Source organism: Geospiza fortis, unplaced genomic scaffold, assembly GCF_000277835.1.
Source record: "Geospiza fortis unplaced genomic scaffold, GeoFor_1.0 scaffold538, whole genome shotgun sequence".
Taxonomy (NCBI): domain Eukaryota; kingdom Metazoa; phylum Chordata; class Aves; order Passeriformes; family Thraupidae; genus Geospiza; species Geospiza fortis.
In genome coordinates this window covers 1,344,346-1,365,784 of record NW_005054368.1, presented here as the reverse complement: position 1 = coordinate 1,365,784, position 21,439 = coordinate 1,344,346, and the positions used below count along the sequence as shown (strand labels likewise).

General features: G+C 49.7%; 1 protein-coding gene across 1 annotated transcript in view; it reads right to left on the bottom strand.

Moving 5' to 3' along the window:
• The window catches only part of ACACA (acetyl-CoA carboxylase alpha), a 97,500-nt gene that overhangs the window by 5,154 nt on the left and 70,907 nt on the right, over window positions 1–21,439 (bottom strand). Inside the window, 9 exon segments of the mRNA XM_005424387.2 lie at window positions 69–239; window positions 807–961; window positions 6,968–7,080; window positions 7,718–7,895; window positions 12,006–12,141; window positions 12,781–12,877; window positions 14,215–14,311; window positions 15,980–16,100; window positions 16,205–16,348. Of these exon segments, the coding sequence (XP_005424444.1) occupies window positions 69–239; window positions 807–961; window positions 6,968–7,080; window positions 7,718–7,895; window positions 12,006–12,141; window positions 12,781–12,877; window positions 14,215–14,311; window positions 15,980–16,100; window positions 16,205–16,348 (1,212 nt within the window).

Below are 21,439 nucleotides of genomic sequence, written 5' to 3'. Positions count from 1 at the left end.
AGGGGGTCAGGGTGGGCAATGCCCCGAGGCCTGGCAGGGCAGGCTGGGTGCCCCCAGCCCACACTGACCTTCACTGTGCCCTCCACCTCGACGAACCAGCGGCGCAGCATGGCCTGGATCTGCCCGTCCGTCAGCTCGGGGTTGGCCTCGTGGATCTTGCTCTTCACGGCCTCCTCCAGCAGCAGCCGCCGCAGCCGCCAGTAGAAAAACGTCCGGGAGGTTTTCCAGTCCAGCACATCCTGCCCGGGGCACGGGGACAGCAGTGAGGGACGGCAGGAACAGACACAGCCCATCCCACAGGGAAACCAGGCTGGGCATCGATGGAGACTCCCCGGGGATCCCACCCTGTCCCACCAGGAGCTGCACAGGACCACGGAGGGTCTGGCTCCAGCCCTGTCCCAGGGAAGCTGTGGGACACCAGGAGCTGTCCATGGCCACGGAGGGTCTGGCTCCAGCCCTGTCCCAGGGAAGCTGTGGGACACCAGGAGCTGTCCATGGCCATGGAGGGTCTGGCTCCAGCCCTGTCCCAGGGAAGCTGTGGGACACCAGGAGCTGTCCATGGCCACGGAGGGTCTGGCTCCAGCCCTGTCCCCAGAAAGCTGTGGGACACCAGGAGCTGTCCATGGCCACGGAGGGTCTGGCTCCAGCCTTGTCCCAGGGAAGCTGTGGGACACCAGGAGCTGTCCATGGCCACGGAGGGTCTGGCTCCAGCCTTGTCCCAGGGAAGCTGTGGGACACCAGGAGCTGTCCATGGCCACGGAGGGTCTGGCTCCAGCCCTGTCCCAGGGAAGCTGCAGGACACTCACGGTTATGGCCCCTTTCTCCTGCATCCTGCCGGGGGTGTCGTGCAGGTCAGCGAACTGCATGGCCACCTGCTGGTACATGGGCGCCAGGAACTCCTCCCTCTCCTTCAGCTTGGCCTCCAGCTCCTTCCTGTCAGCCGGGCTCAGCTCGGGGGTGCCTGAAACCACACACACATCAGACCCCAGGAGAAGGTCAGGGTGCCACAAACCACACACAGCTCAGACTCCAGGGATACCTGAAACCACACACAGGTCACACCCTGGGGGTGCCTGAAATCACACACAGCTCAGGGGTCACAGATCAGACCCTGGGGAAGCTCAGGGGTGCAGTTTCCAGTCCAGCACTTGGAAAAGCCAAAGAACAAGCCCCAGAGCATCAGCTCCCAGCAGTGCCCAGCAAATCTCTGGCCAGCCCAGATTCTGAGCCACAGAGACTCAGGCAAGGGCTCTGAGGGTGTTTTCACCATGGAAACTCTGCTCCATTTAAATGCCAACGATCTAAGCCATCAATTAAGTGACATTTACAGGACTTACTCCTAAAAGAGAATAATGTCCCAACACTGCTGCTCATTTAGCAGGAAACACAGCCCATGACACCCCACCTTCAGCACTGCAAGCTCTCCTTTAGCCCACTCCAGGGGCTCTGCAAACAGCAGGAAGCCAGAGCAACCCCAAGCCAAGAAACCCAGCTCAAACCACTGGGCAGAAGCTCTACAGAAACCCCAGGAGGGACCAACTCCACCCAGTGCACAATCCAAGGCTGGAATTCACTGCCACTGGGCCCAAACGGGCTCACAGAGGGTGATCAGACAAATCCATGCAAGGAGATGCCAGCACAGGCTCCTGAGCACAAAGATCAGACATTAACCTGTGCTCAGGAAGCCTCTAAACCACAGCTGGGAGCTGAGACAGCACCCTGGGGGCTCCATCCCAGGATGCTGCTGCTCCTTGCACGCCTCCTTCCCACAGGCACGATAATCCAAGGCTGCTGCTCCAAAGGGAGGAGCTCCCCAGTGGCCTGAGCACCCCAGGGCCTCCCCACACACCCCATATTTGTGTTTTTCCAAGGCACAGCCCCTCCAGACAAAGATCCTTCCCAAGGAAGGAATGTTTTCCCTGTGCCTACCAATATAAATGTTACCTAACCCTTCAGATGCGAGTAAGAAGGTTTTAATTAAGAGAAGCTCCCCTTCTAACCTTCAGAATAAAAAATTATCTATATTTATCCAGGCTGGACTCCCAGGCTCCCTGGTTTCAATGGCAACACGAGCACTCAGGGCAGCCCTGTTGGTGAATTCCAGCCCCTGCCACCGAGTCCACCCAGGCAGGCCCAGTAATGATTTAGGTGAGATTAACAAATATGTCAATGTCTATTTTCTGCTTAATTTAAAAGCAGCGTCTATAAAGATTTTTGACTTCTGAACCCTGTTCTCCTGGAAGAAAGAAGGTAACAATGAGGAGGGGGGATAAAGAGTGATTATCCCATCATCGATCGTTTGTCAGGAGCATTTCTTATTCACTGCACCATTGTAAAAAGCTAAGCTCTCGATCAATCCCGTAAGCCCCCTGTACAATTAAATATCTTGGAATGGTTTTCTTTCTTTCCTAGTCAGATCTCGAGGCCTCAGGGTTTTTCAGAAAGCCTGGGATTTATTTATTTATTTCTTAAGGTTAAAAAAAAAAAAAATAAAAGGAAAAAAAAAGAAGTCTCCTTCCACAAATCTTATCCTGGCAAGCAGAGGGGAGTTAAAATATGGGATTCTTTTGCTCTAGAGGTACTTGACAGTTAATGAAACTGTTAAAGTTTAAATCATAGGAGCATTATAGACCTCTAGGTATGGATTGGCTGCTAATCAATAGGGAAACAAAAGGAGCAGTGCTCCCTGACAGCCCCATTCCATGAGGAGAGAGCTGGCACGCAGGTGGGGCAGCCCCAGGAACATGAGCGACCCTCCTGCCCTGGCAGGGAGCACAGGGCAGGCTCCTGCAGGAGCAGGAAATGTCCCTTTCCCTTGGGCTGCAGCTTCCCCTGAGCCCCCTGGCCCCGTGGCTCTGGGGGTGCTGGGATGGGAAGGGGCTGGGGAACTTCTCAGCTCTGCCCCAACACCCCAGAGCCCCCATGGCAGGGAGCACCCAGCACCTCCTGGCTCTGCAGGCTTCCCTCTCTTCTTCTTAATCAGCAGCTGAACTGCCTTAGCCGGGTTGGAAAGATGCCCTGGGGAAGCAGCAGCCTTGGGCCCACCTCACTCCACACCTGCAGCAACAGCCTCACCCCTGAACCTCACCTCCTCTGCTTCTGCCTTCAGCAAAACAGCACCAGACATAAATTTATTGTCTCCTGGGAGGGTGGGAGGCCCTGGCACAGGGGGCCCAGAGCAGCTGGGGCTGCCCCTGGGTCCCTGGAAGTGCCCAAGGCCAGGCTGGACAGGAGGAGCACCCTGGGATAATGGAAGGTGTCCCTGATGAGCTTTAGGGTTCCTTCCAATCCCAACCATCCTGGGAATCCAGGAAACTCAGCAAAGGCAGCAAAAATGCCAAAGGTGTCCAGGCTGCCCAGAAACTCCCCCAGCCCAGCTGCTCCAGAGGGGAGAGGGAAGGTCACAGGGAGCCACGCACGCCCCTGGAGAGACAGGCATTTTTGGATTGTCTCTTGTTTCTTTAAATGAGACAGGCTGTAATTGCTTCACTAAATATATTTATGTCAGAAAGGTGCAGCAGGAACAGCCAGTGAAGGTCACACCAGCTCGTGGCACAGGCTGCAAACATCCTTGCACAGAATCCCCGTGGTTCCCACCCTGCCCCTTCCCTCTCTTTGCTCCTCAGGTCTCATTTCCCAGCAGCTGAAGTGTGGCAGGGACATAATTCCAAAAAATTCCTATCCCCAGCCCTCCTGGGGGGATCTCCCAGTGCCAAGGAGGAGCTGAGAGAAAGCAGGGCTTGCTCTGGGAGCCCTGTGATTGTGAATTAACACCAATTTAAATGCAGCAGCACCTGCACAGGGAAGCAGCTGCTGAAAGCAGCATCACCCACAAAACCAAGTTACAACCTGTGTTTATGCAACACCCCGTGAGAGGCGGAATCAGAGGAGCAGTGCTCCTCACAGGTTTTCCTGAAAAACTGGCAGCGAGGGTCAGTTCTGGTCCTGCACCCCAAAATGTTCATTTCCAGAGAGGAACTGCTGTGCTGAAGTGGAGCTGAGTGGTGAACACTTGAGTGTTCACTCCTTATTTGGAAATTTAAAGGCAATTTTGGATGCTCAAGTAAGATGTGAACCAAGCTCCAGCAGCACAGACTGACTGCCCCAGGAAATGAAATAAATGAAATAAATAAAACCAGAGGTGCATTCAGCACACAGGAGCACCTCACAGGACCAGCAAGGACATTCCCACTATCACAGCATGCACCAGGTGATGGCTGGGTGCTGCCTTCTTCCTACAAGAAACATGGAAATGCAACAGCCAGCCTTGCTGTGACTGGAGCCATTCTCCATTCCTCTCACCCACTCTCCACCCCATTTCTGCACCCATTTCCCTGCACCTCTGACACGGGGCACAGAATCTGTACGGTGAGGCTTATTTCCACTACATGTTTTAGTCTAATTGTAAGAAATAAATAAATTTGAGCCTCTGTATTTTAAACTGTGGCCCAAGGCTTGCAGGCTGCCCTGTTCCCACATTTCTGGGCGATCCCTGCACACCTGTGGGAATGTCCCTCCCCACGTGGGGACGTGCCCAGGGCCAGGGCCACCCTCTCTCCCCCTGCCCCTTGCTGGAGCAGCCCAGCCCTGAGTGACACTTCAATAAACCACGGGGCTAATCAACATTTCAGCAATGCTGCTGCAGAATTGATAATGAACAGATTTATGTCAAATGATTCAACATCTCCCCAGCCACCACGTCCAGCCCCGGCGTGGGCTGGTGGGAGAGCAGCTCCCTGTGCTGCTCCCCAGAGCTGCGGGCAGGGATGACAGCCACTCAGGGGTTAAAGAGAGGCAGTGAACCCCCAGCTAATGAGTAAGAATTCAGCAGGCAGTGTAAGATAAATGGAGCTTTCTCTGCTTCTGCTGGAGTCAGCATGAACTGCGGCCCTGCGGCTTGTTTGTGGCAAATGGAGTGCGCGAAATATCAAAGGGCAGTGATCCAGAAGAAGACCGACTTTGACAAATTTTAAATTGGCCAGAAAGAAAACCAGCAAAAAAATAAAACAAAAAAGGAAAAAAAAAAAAGGGGGAAAAATTATGCAATTCAGTGTGTCCTGCAATCCTGGCTTTGCTGCTCTGGTATGGAATTAGTGGCAGAACAACAGCGATGATCAGGCAGGGCTGGCAGCAATTACATCCATCTCAGGGAGATGCTTATCAGGGACTGAAGCTTTTAGAGCTCTCCCTATGTACAGTTGTAAGTGACTTGCTCTTGTGTTGCAGTCATTTTAATTAAAGTGTATGGAGTTTGCTGGGAGTAATTACCCTGCAGAGGAAGAGGGGGAAAAAGCCCCGAGCAGGCGCCTGGCTCCTCACTGGAGCTGGGTTTGTGAGGCTGTTGGCAGAAAACTCTACCCCATCTTTGCCCTTGTGGGTTTTTTTCAGTGTCCCACAGGATTCAGGGGTGGCCTGCAGGTGTCCTGCAGCCACGGGGATGAGTGAAGGTGATGCTCTGCTCCCTCTCCCTGCAGGATTGCCACACTCCAGCCTTTGTCCACAGCATTCTCCAGGGGATGGATCCATCCCCAAGCCACAGGCTCTGCTGGAGCAGGGCTTGCTGCGCTGCTGGCACTGCCAGGGGGTGTGGGCAGGTGAAGGTGAACACTGCCAGCAGCAGCAGCAGCAGCAGGGCTGCCCTGCAGGGCCATTCACCTGCAGGGCCCAGCTGAGTGCTCAGCACACTCCCCTCCCTAAGCACACCTTGATTTCTCCTTCCTGGGGATTCCTGCTCCCTGTCTGACACACACTCATGGGAGGGGGGGATGAGGGTCCTGCCTGCCTGAGGAACCCCACTGAACACCTCCAGAGAGGCTCTTCTGGGACTCTGAGCCGGGTCCCCATGATTTGGGGTGGTCGCTGTCCCTTTGCTCCTAAAGGAACACTGTCAAATCTGACAGAGGCCAGAAGTGAGGTTTTCTGAAAATAACCTCCTTGCTGCAGACTTTTAAACTGGGATTTAAGTCATGGAATAACAGAATGGTTTGAGTTGAAAAGGACTTGAAAGATCATTTCATTGGACACCTTCCACCATGCCAGGGCACCCCTCACCCTTCACCCATTACGATTCTCCTCCCGAGGCATATCAGGAGGGTTGTTTTGTATATAAATTGTTGCCCTGCCATAAATTAAAAAAAAAAAGCCAAATAATAAAATGTAACTACAGCAATAGCCAGGATTTATCAGTCATTTGCAGAACACTTTTCCTCCTGAAGGATCCCAAAAGGCTTTATAAATTCAAGCCATACCCACATGGCACGCTTCTCCCTCCACTGAAATGTAGTCAATTTTGGAGGTAAAAGGAGGCTCTGTAAGATTATGCTCTTATAGTAAGAGCCAGTAAAGGACTATTTAAAAAGCCTATTCCCCCGAGAGAGAACATATCTGATATTAAGTGCATTTTGCTGAACACTCTGTATTTTGGGATGTTGAGTGTACAGCAGGCGCTGGGATCACTCGGAGCGGTAATAAACAACCCAGCACTGAGCTCTGCACAGCCCCCTGCTCACAGAGACATGCACAACGTTCCTCATTCCCTTGGAACTGAAGAGCACACAGATATCATTACTGCAAACTACCCCAGACACTCAGCGACAGTCCAGCAGCCCAAATGTCTCTGATCAAACCCTTCCTTATGTGAAACGATGCTCACTGAAGGCTTGGCCCACAAACCTTTAGTGAGCTGAGCAATTGCTGAGCTGGAAATTAGACCCAGGCATCTGCAGTGAGGGTCTGTTGTGAGACCCAGTCAATAAAATATAATAAAAAAGAGAAATCAGCTCAAAACCCCACAATATTCCACACTCTGGGTATGCTGAGCATGCATGAGCATCATCTCACAGGTACACACCTGCCGTGGTCTCACTGGCTTTCTTCCCAAGTCAGACAAATAAAAATGTCAGTAAATAAAAGTGAGAAGCACTGATGAGATGCCCCCTGAGGGGTGCCCAGGGGCTGTGCCACGTACCCAGGCGCTCGGCCAGGCGGATGTACACGGGGTCCACCCTGCGCATGGTCTTCACCAGGTCCTTCCTGCGGAACCGGATCTCCACCGTGCCCTCGGGCTCCAGGATCCCTCCCCTGCAGCAGAAAAAAGAAAAGCACTTCCTGCACCTGACCCTGTGTCATCAGACACTAAACTGAATGGTTCAACACCTGCTGGAAAGCGTGGGGAGGGAGACAGAACAGAGGGAGAATTTTTTGTCACTGTCATATTTTCTGAAAAATCCCTTCGCCAGGATATCCTCTCCTGGGAAGCCGAGAAGCCTCAGAGAAAAATGAAAACAATAATTATCTCCTTTGCTTCTCCTGTGTTTTGCTGCTTTGGAATGTAGTTTAGAGATTGTTTATCCAACAGGTGAATTGTTTTTACTTAATGACCAATCACAGTCCAGCTGTGTCAGGACTCTGGAGAGAATCACAGGCTTTTCAGTAGTATCTTCTTAAGCCTTCTGTAAACATTTGTAATATCTATATAGTTTAGTATAACATTCTTTAATATAATACCATAAAATAATAAATTATCCTTCTAAAAACTCGGACTCAAATTTTCAATTCCTCCTCCATCTGGGAGACTGGAGGAATGTTTAGCTCCACTTCCTCCACGCCGAAAACGCAGACGAGGCCCCACATGTCCAACGCCATGGAAACCAGCCGTCCCCAGGCCACGAGGAGCACGCAGGCAGCCCCAGCAGTGTGTCAGGCAGAGGGTGTGTACCTGCTGTCCCTGTCAGCGTACATCTCCATGTGCCTGGGGTTGATGGTGGGGTCGATGACCACCCAGGAGCCGCCGCGCAGCTCGCCCTGCGGCGGGATGTAGACCAGCACGGGCTGCCGGTACTCGCGCAGGCCGTCCACGATGTACGCCCCAAACTTCACCACCTGGTCATACATGTCTGGGGAGGGACACACAGACGGTCAGACACGGATGGACAGGACGCAGAGATGGTCAGGAATGGCTGGGGATGGACACAGAGATGGCCAGGATGGATAGATAGGACACAGAGATGGTCAGGATGGATGGACAGAACACAGAGATGGTCAGGATGGATGGGGATGGACACAGAGATGGTCAGGATGGATGGGGATGGACAGAGATGGTCAGGATGGATGGACAGAACACAGAGATGGTCAGGATGGATGGGGATGGACACAGAGATGGTCAGGATGGATGGGGATGGACAGAGATGGTCAGGATGGCTGGGACAGGGACACACAGCCTGGAGTCACAGCTCACCACTGCTCCAGGTGCCCTGGGGATGATCCATCCCTGCCTTCCCAGCCCACAAACACTCCCACAGTTTGGGAAATCAGCCTGGGTACATCTGCACTGCCCAATTTCAGACTCGCTACCCCAGACCTCTCCCACAACTCATGTAATGTGAATAAAATGCACCTAAGGGCAGCAGAGCTTTTCCAGATCTTCATAAAAATGTGTGTGGAGAGGGATGGCGAACAGCTCTCCGCTCTCCCTCCATTAAAATTTGTTTAAGGCACTTTGCTCAAAATTAATAAGAACAACTCCACTGTGTAAAGACAGTACATTGAAAATATCAGCCCCAAAGGTGATTTAAATAAAAGAGAAAAAGGGAAGGCAGAAGAATTTCTATGAGATGATATAGTTTCTAATGGATACAGTCTGTAATGGAAACGGGCACTCTTGAATATATATATTTTGTTACATATAATTATATCTACAAGTATTAAATCAAAATACAAGAAATGAAAAATAGTTATTAGGCTCATCTAGCCCACCTCTTTGTTCACACAGGACTGTTTCTCCCACAGTGCTTTTGAAAGCTCCCGTTTAGAAACCCCAAACAATAAATCTGCTCCTTTAGGGGCATTTCCAGAGCCAAACAGATGAGATTTCCCTCAGAACTCAGCCAAACTTCCCCTCCCTCCCCATTAATTTCATGTCAACACCTAGCCTCATTTCTGGGGAAGGAAGAGACCCCAGCCAAGGTGCCTTTGTCATTTAACCCTCATTTTAGTGTTAAGCATTAACATGAACATAATTAAGCAATTAACTCTTTGGGAAAAAGTTTTATATTTTATATTAATATATTTTTTATTTTATATATATATATTCATACATATATTTATATATATACATATATACATATACATATATATGTGTGTATATATACATATATACATATCTATATATCTATATATTTATATATATATATATATATAAAATTAGTACCACAGGCACTGATAGGATCTCTCCATTTCATTTCCAAGGTCATTGCCCAAACACCCAAGAAAAGGAATTTCATATTATTTAAGAGGTATCAAATGCTGACAAAAGGAAGAACAATTTATTCCCTCTAATTGGGAATAAACATAAATCCCAGCAGAGACAGTGAGGAGTGAGAACCAAACAAAACTCCAACCTTTCCCTTTGTCCTGAGCAAAGAAAAAGACTCAAAAGGGGTGACAAATTTATTACTAATTATACAATTATTTTATTATGTAGTGCTAGTAATAAACCACTTGAAGTACTTTCAGCTAATTCTCGTGTTAAGAAAATAATTGCTTGATTCAAATTATTTTAACTGAATTAATTCTTTACTAGACATTTTTTACTAGTGCTACATAATAAAATAATTGTGTAATTAGCAATACATTTTTCACTCCTGCCACGGGTGTATATTTTACTCAGGTGAAGTGCAGAGAAGAGCAGCACTAATTGTTTGAACAGGGCAGAGGGAGGAGAGGCAGAGGAATTGGGGGAACCTGATGCTTTCTCAGAGCTCCAAGGTGTGATCGGGAAGGGATTTCATTTCCCAGGTGCCTGCAGGTGGTCAGGGAAGCGTTTCTGTGCCCATGGATCCTTTGGGATCCTTTCTGTGCCCGTGGATCCTTTTTGGGATCCTTTCTGTGCCCATGCATCCTTTGGGATCCTTTCTGTGCCTGTGGACTTTTGGGATCCTTTGGGATCAGCCTGGCAGGAGTGTGAACTCCCTCCTGCCTGGCTCTGCTCCCTGTGGGAATGCCCCAGCAGCCCTGGCCTCCTGAGGAAAGAACTGATTAAACCCCAATATTTGTCATCAAACAGAGCCAAGTGCTGGCTGCCTTTGCACCCCCCACTCTTCAGCAAGGCTGGGGGAGCTGCTGCTGCTCCTGGGGCTGGAGACAGCCAGATGTGGCTGTAAACCCTGCTGAGGAGCACTCCCCTCCCTGACTGCCACCACCAAGGGGTCCCCACGGCGCTCCAGGCCAGAATTCCTGGTTTGATTTAAACCTCAGCCCAACCTGAGCAGCCTGGCCTAGTCAGAGGCATCCCTGTCCGTGGCAGGGGGTTGGAAGGAGGTGACCTTTACGTCCCTCCCACCCCAAACCAGCCTGGGGTTCCATCAGCAGGGCAGAGACGCTGCAGGGTGTCCCAGGAGAGCAGAGCTGGCTCTGCAGGAGGGTGGGCAGTGCCCACAGAGCTCTGTGCCCTTCTCTGTGCCCACCCCACAGGGACACACAGCCTGCTGCAGGTGTCCCCAAGTCCCTGTGGGGGTCAATCCTGGCACTCAGAGCCCTCCCTGCCCCTCTGCAGCTGGAGCTGATCCCACCAGCCTGCCTGGAACAGCAGAGGGGACCTGAAGACAGCACTGGCCAAGACACCCCATCAACCCAGCCCATCAACCCCACAGCCCAGAATTCGCTCCGCTGGATTCTTTTCTATTTCTTTTCCATTATTTGGTGGCTGTTCAGGCTCTGTCCCGGGCAGAAGCGAGCAGTGAAACCCGAGCCCCCCCGGGGGATCAGGGCTCCCTGTGGGGGGGTTTGCATGTGCTCAGGCCCTGCTGCAGGCAGGACCCTGGTGCTCATTCCCAGGGAATTTCACGCTCCGTGTCTCCCCGCCGTGGGTCAGCGCCGCCTCGCCCACGTGAAGCCCAAATCAAGCCCTGCCAAATGGCTCCTCCAGCACAACATCCCAGCCAGTTTTTCAGCATTTCATTCTGCATTATGCTCAGGAGCCTTCTGGCCTCGCTGGGGACAGCACCACACCACGAGCTGCCTTTATTTAGGGTTATTTATTTATTTATTTATTTTGCAGCAGGCATTAGACCTCCCAGGCTGACTAGGAAAGAGGGGGTTTAATTTTTTCCCTCTTTTTTTTTTTTCTTTTCCTCCCCCTTCACTAATGTCAATTTTCAGCATAGCAAGAGCTGTCTCTAATCTTTTCCTACTCATTACACACAATTTTGGAGTCATTTTACCCACAGTGCAGTCGGCTCCTGGCAGTGTGTTTGTGTGCACTGAGGGGTGGCATAATTGTTTATTTTCCCTCCCTGCATAATCCCCAGCCAGCACTGAAACCAAAACTGCAAACAACTCCCCAAGGGACCCCGAGAGTGTCAGGAGACACCAGCAGCAAGCAGGAGGCTGGAAAATGCAAGGAGCAAGGTGCAAACTGCAATGGCTCTGTCCTTCCCTCCTCCTGCTGCCAGCTGGCTGGAATAACTTGGGATATGCAATATAAATATTAACATCCTCGTGCTGCCTGTTCTACCCAAGCCCAAAGCTCACACCCAGTTTCTGAGGAACCCAGCAAGGCCAGACCTGACATTTTAAGGCAAAACGATATTTAAGGACTAAATAAGGTAAATAAATAAGCTAAAATTACATCAGTAACTTCCCAGTGAGTTGTGTGGCTGGGAAAGCAGCTCATGTAGAGGGTGCAGCAGCAGCACACAGAGCAGAATCCACCCTCAAAGGCAAGGGTGTTTTCCAGAGGGAAGAATTTTGCCCTCTCTTGCCAATTCTCACCTTTGCCTCTGCAAACTCAGAGGCTCTGCCTTGTGCCCAGCTGAGGAGCCAGCAGAGCCCAGCAGCCTCTGCCTCCCTGAGAGCTCCAGTGATCCAATCTTTCACTTTCACAAATTTTACAGTATCAATCTGACATCCTTGGCACTTCACCACGCTTCGAGCAGCACTCTGTGGTGCCCTGAGCAGCCAAGACAGAGCCCAGAGCACCCCCAGGACAGCTCCAAAGTGCTGCTTACCTTTCATTCCCCCAGAGAAGCCTCTCCAGTTGGCAAAGACCATCAGGGGCAGCCCCTCCCTGTTGAAGTCCTTGATTGCCTGGGCTGTTTTGAAGGCAGAGTCAGGGAACCACACCTGCCCAGCCTGCTGGATTATCTGGTGGGAAGAAAAATCCACCATCAGGCCTTGAAGCACGTTAATGTAAGAGTTAAAACACAGAAAAACCATCAGGAGCTGTGATGTGGGATAAACAACGAGGAACATGGCAGGTGAAATGTGTGGGGTCTGCTTGGCCATGGAAAACTGGGACAATCCTTTTGTCACCAACCTCAACAGCAGCATTCCCATTAATTCAGCTAAAAAAAGAGAGTATGGACAGCCTGACACTGTGATGCTGTAAGGAGGGGAAGGAGAAGAGAAAGAAAAGGACAGGGAGAGGAGAAAGCCCTGGAGAGATGAAGCAGGGCCAGGGCTGTGAAACCGGGCAGGGGAACAGCAAAATGTCAGAGCAGGAAGGTCATGGAGCACTGCAGTCACACAAGAGAGCAGGGAAGGGATTTTTGCTTGTCACATCTCCTGATCCCTGATCCCTGCCCCTCGCTGAGTCCTGAGGGAAGCAGGACTGCAGGGAATCTGGGAATTCCTGGAGGTTTCCTGGAGGAATGGCCACACAGCAGAGTCCAGGCACTGCCAGCTCCCCAGGAACGGGTAGCACACCTGGAGAAAGGAGGGAACCCCGCTGCACAGGGCTCCCTGCAGGGGACACACAGGGACAGGGGCACACAGCCCACCCACCTTGGCCTCCGAGTCCAGGGTTGCAGGATCAGCAGGCATGCTGAGCTCCACCGACCTCGTTTCCACGGCAACCACTCCTACAGGTATTCCTCCCAGCCTGCAAACAGGTGAGACACTGAAATCCCCACCCCTGCTTTCCACAGCCAAACACCCAGGGGAGACAAGGAACAGGAGCAGAGCTGTGGCCTTTTAAAGAGCTGAGGCTGCAGAGTTCCAGAGAGGTCACAGCCCCCAGAGCAAAATCTATTCCAAAGATGAGCACATTCCTCTCTAAAAATCAAACAGAATAAACCACACCCACATTTTGAATGGTAAATCTGTGTATCCACCACCCTTCACCTGCCATCACCCAGATTTTGGTACTGGTGGATTTGACCATGAAAAATCAGAGAATCCCAGAAGGGGTTGGGAAGGGCTTTAAAGAATTGCTGTGTTTTCCCCAGATCTGCTGCCAGGGGGGCAGGGAGCAGGGACAGAGGGATGGGCAGGAGAGCAGGCACCAGGGGGGATGCCAGCTCTGCCTCCCAGGCACACAAAAGCCATGGAAGCCACGCTGCCAGGACAGCCCCAGCAGAGCCCCTCTGATTTCCCAGGCTGATTTCCCACAAACAGAGCACAGACAGGGCCCATGTGCACCGAGGGGCTGAAATATTCCCATTCCCTGTGATGAAGAGTCTGCTGGAACCCCATAATTGCAGGAGCCGTCCTAAATCGGTAACTTATAACTTCTGTATTAGGGCCCATGTGACCTAATAAAGAACATCTTTATCCAAGTATTACAGTTATTTATTGAACTTGAAAACAGCTCAAAACAACTTCTGTTTTCCATAATACTTCATATAAATTTTATCAGGCTAGCACATGAAGATGCTACATCTTGTTTTATAGTGTGTCCCTGGACAAGTTGCCATAGAATAATAAAAGACAATTTACAGCCAACAGCACACATATTCCAAACATACATACAAGAGATGAGTTTTGGCAGCACTTACAGTAACAATCCCAGAAGAATACATTCATATTTGTTTTTTTCAAAGTGCCACTGCTTTTGAAAGGAGTCTGTTTCATTTGTGTTATATATCCCTGCTGTGTGAGAGTCCAAAGCCACTCGGAATTTGTCAGAAGAAAGGAACCGCAAGTGAAGCTGAGCATGGACAGAGAGCTTCTGGCTTTGCCAAATCATTGATTTCCACCCCTGGCACACTGCTTAGCCTGGAAGCCTTTAAATTATAAAATTATAGAGCCATGGAATGGGTTGGAAGGGACCTTAGAGGTCATCTCATTCCTTTCTTTTCAACTCCTTCTGCTAAACATATATATATAGACACATAGAAAGAGAATGAAATAATCACAGGAATGCTGTGGTCTAGAGAAATGCAAAGCATAACCCAAATTTGATTTCTACAATTGCCTAAAACACACCTCAGAACTTACCTGGCTCTCCCCACCACGACTGTCTGTGCCCAGGGCTGCATGATCTCCATGAACGAGCCATGGTCGAAGAAGCCACTCAGCCACTGCCCTTTCTGATCTAAAGGGAAGGGAAAAAAAGGGAAAAATCAAAGGAGGAAGGAGAGAGGGAAGAAAGAAAACAGAATATCAAAGCAACAAATCAAACTCGCTTAAAAATGCCAGCTGGAGAACATGGCACTGTCTTTTTATTTATTTAATTTTAAATAGATGACAATACAAGGGAACATTAGACAGCTGAGCATTTGTCTGCCTTCAGCCATCATGTCTTATTTCATTTCCTAGTCTGCATAAAGACAGCAATTTATCAGCAAAAGCATCATTTATTGTTAAACGATGGGGTTCGGAGAGCAGAGGGACTTCCCGTGCTTTTAAATAAATAACTCTGCTTTTTTCAAGACTACAAACATTTGTCAAAAGGCAGTGAAGTCATTAAAGATGGTTTTCAACACATCTATTTCTATTTTAAAACTTATCTCATATTCTTCTCTTGATCCTGCCTAATCTTTCTTTGAAAGAAGGAATGCTGCAGAAACCCAGGAACTAAATACCAAAATTTCAATGGTATTTCAGAGTCAGTTACAGAAATCACAATTCTGTGGGGCAGCTGCTGTGCACTGGGCTTTTGGGAAGCTCTGCATAAAAATAACCCACAAAAAAATCCCCCCAAAACCCCAAATCCCTCCCAGCTTCACCCCTTGGCACAGAGCTCCCGAGGAACTCTTCCCTCTGCACAAACACCTCTGCTTCTGCAAACCCAAGTCCAAAACCAATTAAAAAGTGGAGATCCGAGCACGCTAACCTCTGCTGACTTAAACAGGATGGAGAGTGTTTTATCAAGCCCAAACTTGTAATTACTGTGTTCTACATTCCTTGCCTCTGTGGCCCCACTGTAAAATGTGACCATCCATTTCAGAATTATCTCTTTATCGCGAGCCCGAAGCTGATCGTTGAGATTCTGGCCTCGTGTCGGGCGTCACTTTGAAGAATATCACGGCAATATCTCCTCTAATAAATGGCTTTAACTTTTCACCTAGGAGATATCTGCTTTAACTTATCACAGGGAATCATCTGCTTTCCTTAACGCTTCCACTAAATTAAAATCTGAAGTCACTCGATTTGGAAGCCGGCGTTTGCAGCGCCCCGACAGCTGGATGAATTGCTTGAGAGATGATGAAAAAATATTATCCAAAACCAGAAAACTTAGTTTATCACAAATCTCATTTTAGCCCCCCAAACTCATTAATAACAGCAGGAGTAATGGTCACCCAGTTTGCAGCTTGTACCTACACAAGGCTGCACAACCCCAGTGGTGCCAACACAGCAACTCCCCAAGATCTGCAGGAATATTGTGATTCCTGTAACAGACCCTCTGTGGATGGACTTTACCCTAAATCATAAAAAGAAATCCATAGAAGTGCCTATTCTCAGTAAATAGATAATCTGTAAAAGTATGGTGTTCTTGAGCACTCGGGATTTACATGCTACTTTTAGATATTGTTTATAAATAATATTACTGATTAATATAATTATGTATATTATTATTGTTTATAAATAATATTATTATGTATATTATTATGTATTATTATTATATTATATGTAAATATTTATATATTCTAGCCATATTAGCCACAACTAATTATTTTACAGAATCTGAAATGTATTTGGGTAGCAGACATGTTGCAAACAGCCTTGGAACAAGGTGAGTTGCTGCACGTCCTGGCCTTACTTGGGTTGGGGCGTCCAGCCAGCATCCAGCGAGGGTCGTAGGGGGCCTTGGTGGGAACAAAGTCAATGGTTCTGTCTATGGGATCCTTGGCTTTCAGGATGGGCACAGGGCTGTGGATATTCTAAGGGAAAAAGGAAAACACAGAAGGAAGTGAGAGCCCCTTTCCCAAAACCCTGCAAACACAGCAAACAGCGGCACCTCGGACCCGGCAGGCCCAGGAATTACCTTTGGCATGTAGGAAAGCCACTGCAGAATGGTGTAGACCCCTTCAAAGTCATCACACACAGTGTCATGTGTCACCCCGTTGTTGTGCATGATCTGGATCCCTCCCAGCTGGTTGTTGGAGGTGTAAACTTCCCGTCCAAGCACCTGGGGGAAGAGAAATGGGAAAGCCATCAGTGCTGGGATGTGAGCAGGAGGTGCTGGCCAAGCAGGCACACACAGACCCAGCCCAGCAGCACACCAGCACCACCTGGAAATGGAAAGGATGGAGCAAACCTCTCCCAGCACAGCCTCCCAAGCCCTGTGTGCAGGTAAGAGCTGCTGAACAGATCCCCAGTGAACAGAGGGCAGGGGTGGGTGGGATATTGGGAAGGAATTGTTCCCTGGGAGGGTGGGGAGGCCCTGGCACAGAGTGCCCAGAGAAGCTGTGGATCCCTGGAAGTGCCCAAGGCCAGGCTGGACTGGGCTTGGAGCAGCCTGGGATAATGGAAGGTGTCCCTGCCCATGGCAGGGGAGTGGAATTGGATCTCTAAGGTTCCTCCCAGCACAAACCATTCTGGATTCTATGATCCCCAAGGGGAATGATACCAGTGGGGAAACTGAGGCAGTTTTCCCCCTCACCCTCCCCAAGCAGCAGTGTGACCAAAGCTTCTGAGTGCTGAGCCCAGCTCAGCTCACTAATCCCAAACTGCTCCAAGAAAACTGTGCGTGGATGTATCTAAACGTATAACTGGGAAACAACAACAGACAAAGGCCCAGCAGCTCCTTGGAGAGGCTGGCCAGAAGCAGGCTGGGGCTCCTCATTCTCTTGCACAGCTCCATCTCTAATCTGAGCCTGGGCAGCACAGCTCCTTTCTCATTCTCCTGCTGTCTCTTCCCATTTGCCCTCTCCCTGACTGATACACTGATCTCTCGGTCACTTGGCTTTCTGCTCCACTGACTCCATATTACTAATAACACCTCTGCCACGGCCAGTTTACCTCATGAAGGCAGGAGCACATCATTACAAAATAAACTCATAACTTTGACATTCCAGCAAATACACGCCGTTTGTTATTTTTATGGGTTGAGTCTTTCTAACAGACAGAGGACATTACACACCTGCTTCATTTGGATCTTAAAAACCCCCTCAAACACACAGCACCAGCCTGGCCTCCCCCAAACACCCAGCACAGCTCACTCTGGGGACACAGGAGCTGGCACATGCCAGTCAAGGTTCATGTACAGAAGAAACCAAGGCACAGATGTCACAAACCTAACCCCCAAATACAGAATTCAGGGTGTGTTTTAGCACAGGGATGTTCCTGGGTCTCCCTTCTGAGCTACAACACCTTCCCCCTCCTCCTCTAACAAAATCAGTGCCAAGCAAAGCCACGGTAGAGAAGACAGCAGCAGAGATTTAGGTTCAAGGATAAGAAAAGCCCAGGCCTCCAGATGCCAGGCACAAGCCTAGCTAAATGCTTCCCACAGAGGAAAATAAAAATAAAGAGGATTTAAACTCCCCCTCTCTGAACTAATGCAAACGCATGTACATGCAAAATGGGCCTCTGCTCCTGCTTATCTGGAGACACTGCAGACAGCTCAGGTTTAGCACTGCTGACAGGCAATGAAACAGCCTAATATACCACTGCTCTCACCCTTAAATCCCTTTTTGGAGATGCAGATAAGCACACAGCTCCTTCTCCGAGGGCTGCAGCCCTTCCAGCAGAGCCTGGGGCAGGGGGGGACCCCAGAGCAGGAGGGAGATGGGGCAGAGGGTGCCCAGCTGCAGGGAGAAGTGCTCTGAGAGCCTGAGCTGGGATTGGGATGAGCTGGATGCGCACAGGTGAGGAGAGGCAGCAGGTGAGAGGGGACACTGCTCTGAGTCACAGAGCCCTGAGCACAGCCTGGGCTGCTCCATCCCCAGCCTGGCACTGGGCGTTCGGGGGGTCAGGAGGATCATGGAACCCTACAATGGTCTGGGGGGGAAGGGACCCTAAACTCTTCCCATGAAGGAATTCTTCCTCATGTCCAACCTGAACCTCCCCCGGCAGCGCCCGAGGCCATTTCCCCTTGTGCTGCCATTCGTTCCCTTGGAGAAGACTTCCAAAACATTCCAAAATACTTGGGCAGTGTTGCCAGCACTGAGTTCACCAGATCTTCGAAAAACCCATTAGGAAAGCACATTTCTTGTTATTTCAGAGGATCTTTTGGCAAGCACGAGCAGAGCCAGGATCCCAACAGCCTCTGAAGGATGGTCCTCAACAGGTTCACAGGCCCATTGTGTGCATATTGATAATTTTCCAGCACTCCAACCCATGCAGAGCAGCTGCTTTCTCCTCTCAGAACCTGAGCTGCTGGAGAGTTGGGACTTTCCCTGCAAAGCTGGGCTGGCTGAGGGCTGGGTTGGCTCATCTGTTTCACCCAGGATGAAAGATCTGAAAACATGACAGCTTGGAGGGCTTGAATGGGAATCATTATGTAACATAAGTGCTGTTATTATTCCAAGCATATCATGTGTTCATATCAAATATAAGTGCCAGATTTTTATCCAAATAATTTCAATAATTGCAATTCCCATCCCACAATTTATATTGTCTGCCAGGAACACGAAGCAGAGGAGGCATATGCACGTCCTATAAATAGCTTATTTTTCATAAACAGGCAGAAATGATGGGAATGAATGTCTCATCAGAAAAAATGTAGGAACACAATGCAGGAACTTGAAACCTGACTGCTATTATGTGCAGTCAAGCCTCGACAGAGCTCAGTGCTCATTTCCAGCTCTTCCCCCACACGGATCATGCATTAGAGGGGGAAAAGCAGCAAGAGGGAAGAGAGCACAGAATGCACAGCCCTGTGCCTGGCAGGGGGAGCACAGACAGCTCCTCTCTGCCCTTCCTGCATTGCTAATCCCTGCCTCTGTGCAGTTCCTGCACTCGGAATTTACGAGCGTGCGGTGGGGGACCCTTCTGACTTGGGAACAGATTGGCTCGGTCTAATGCTTGGAGATTATTAAAGGCAGAGCTATACTCCACTATCAAGTCTACAGATCTTTTATTTAGAAGATATGGTGCTCTAAATGCACAAAGAGCTCCCTGTCACCTTCACATTAAAGCCCCTAGTGCCTGGTAAATGGAATTATATAGCTGTCATCTCCTTTCCCCAAAGTTTTAAGAGTACAATGGGCTCATTTTTTCCCACTCCATCCCAGCTTCAGAACTAAGAGACCTACTTTGTATTGATTTAGAGTCTCGGAAATAAATAAACCTGCTTCTCCAATGTGATTCACAAGAAATTCATGATACACTATTGCATGATATATTTCAAGCTGCAGCTCCGGCTCTTTTTTCCCTTTGGTGAGTGATGGGGGAGGTGGGAGCTGGGGGGAGGTGGGGAGCTGACAGCCTGATGGTTATTGGGGATGGCTCCTGACTGCAAATCCACGGGCTGGTGGAGGCTTTCCCTGCTTCCATTCGGTGAGATCAGAGGGGGAAGGGGCAAAAAAGGGAATTGCACTTCACCTGGCAGGGAGCAGGGCAAGGTGCAGCCAGGTGCTCGTGGAACTGCAGCTCCTGCCCGGAGAGCCCAGCCCTCCTCACAGACACAGCTGGTCACACACACCAGAGGTTCTGTCTGTCTGTCTGCCTGTCTGCAGCATCACACAATTTTGGTGGGAAGGTTTTCCCACCTTGCGGTTAACTGAGGAGGATTTGGGAAAATTTCTGGGCTGCAGCAGAAAAATCAGGTTTTGCAATCTTGAGAGCTGAACTACAAACTTGAGATCAGACAGGCTCCAAATGACCTCTAAAATATTTGCTGTACGTATTAAAAATAAAAATTAATTTGGGAAGAAAATCAGCTGGGAAATAAAAACCGAACAACTTTTCATTCGACCCAAAAAATTCCTAAGGAGAAGCTCATCCAAACTGATACTTTTTCCTGAAGAGCTCCAGTTTCAGTGAAGTGGCATTTCCAAATGAAAAATGTCTTGTCAAAACCCCCGTGCCCCTCTCTCCTCTCCCTGCGTGTGTTTTGCTCAAGGTCACCCCCTCAGTCAGTGGTAAATCAAAAGGACTCAATACACTTTGCAAACTAAAATTACAGCCCCTATTCTGCATGGTGCCAACGCCCATAAATCCCACCTGCCTCAGCCAGGGGTTCCCTAATCTAGATATGAACCCCATAAACAATATTAATGGTTGTCTCCAACGTAAAGATCTTGGTCATTTCCTTTGTCACCTTCTGGAGCCCAGAGAACCTTCTGGACCCTGTTACTCAGAGACCCTGGGGCACAGGCTGCAGTGCAGGGACCTCTTCCCCAGCACAATGAAACTCTGCTCACTTTGCAGTGTGAGTTTAGGTCTAGGCATGAGAAATGCTGCCATTCTCCAGTGGTGTTCCTGTAGTTCCCATCATGTGTCCAGAATCACAGGGAATTCCTAGAGAAAACACCCCAGGCTGCTCACCCCAATGTCCCCCTGGGGACATCCCAGGAGGGATGGTCTGGACCAGTAATTCTGGGATATTTTTGAAAAGTTCAGCTCCTGTGGGACATTAGGGAGCAGAGTTAATGCTCCAGTGAGAACACAGCCTGCAGGATCCCCAGGAGCTGGGACACAGACCTGGGGAAGAGATTTGGACAGGCAGAAGATGGGCCACGATGGTAAACTCCTGTTTAGCAGAATTAAACACACACAGAGCCCCCACCCACACAGAGAAACTGAGCGAGATCTGTATTAAAAATGATAGAAGGAGGGAGAATAAAAAAAGTCAACAGAAATCTATTAGACTTTCCTCCCTAAGCAAACACCAAGGGACTGATAATGGCATGCCTGGAACGTAAATTGTCTCTAATGGGAACAATACACAAATATCACCACTTAAAGAAAGGCAATTAAAACAAAAATGCAGCCACGGAGGGTGGTGATTGTTTATCTGCACTGAGGCCAGGCATCCATCCTGCTGGCACGCACTGCTCCTCGCAGAGCAAGGACCTGTGTGTCACCAGCAGTGCCACCAGGCACAGCCCTGTGTGTCACCAGCAGTGCCACCAGGCACAGCCCTGTGTGTCACCAGCAGTGCCACCAGGCACACTGTGTGTCACCAGCAGTGCCACCAGGCACAGCCCTGTGTGTCACCAGCAGTGCCACCAGGCACACCGTGTGTGTCACCAGCAGTGCCACCAGGCACACTGTGTGTCACCAGCAGGGCCCCCAGGCACAGCCCTGTGTGTCACCAGCAGTGCCACCAGGCACA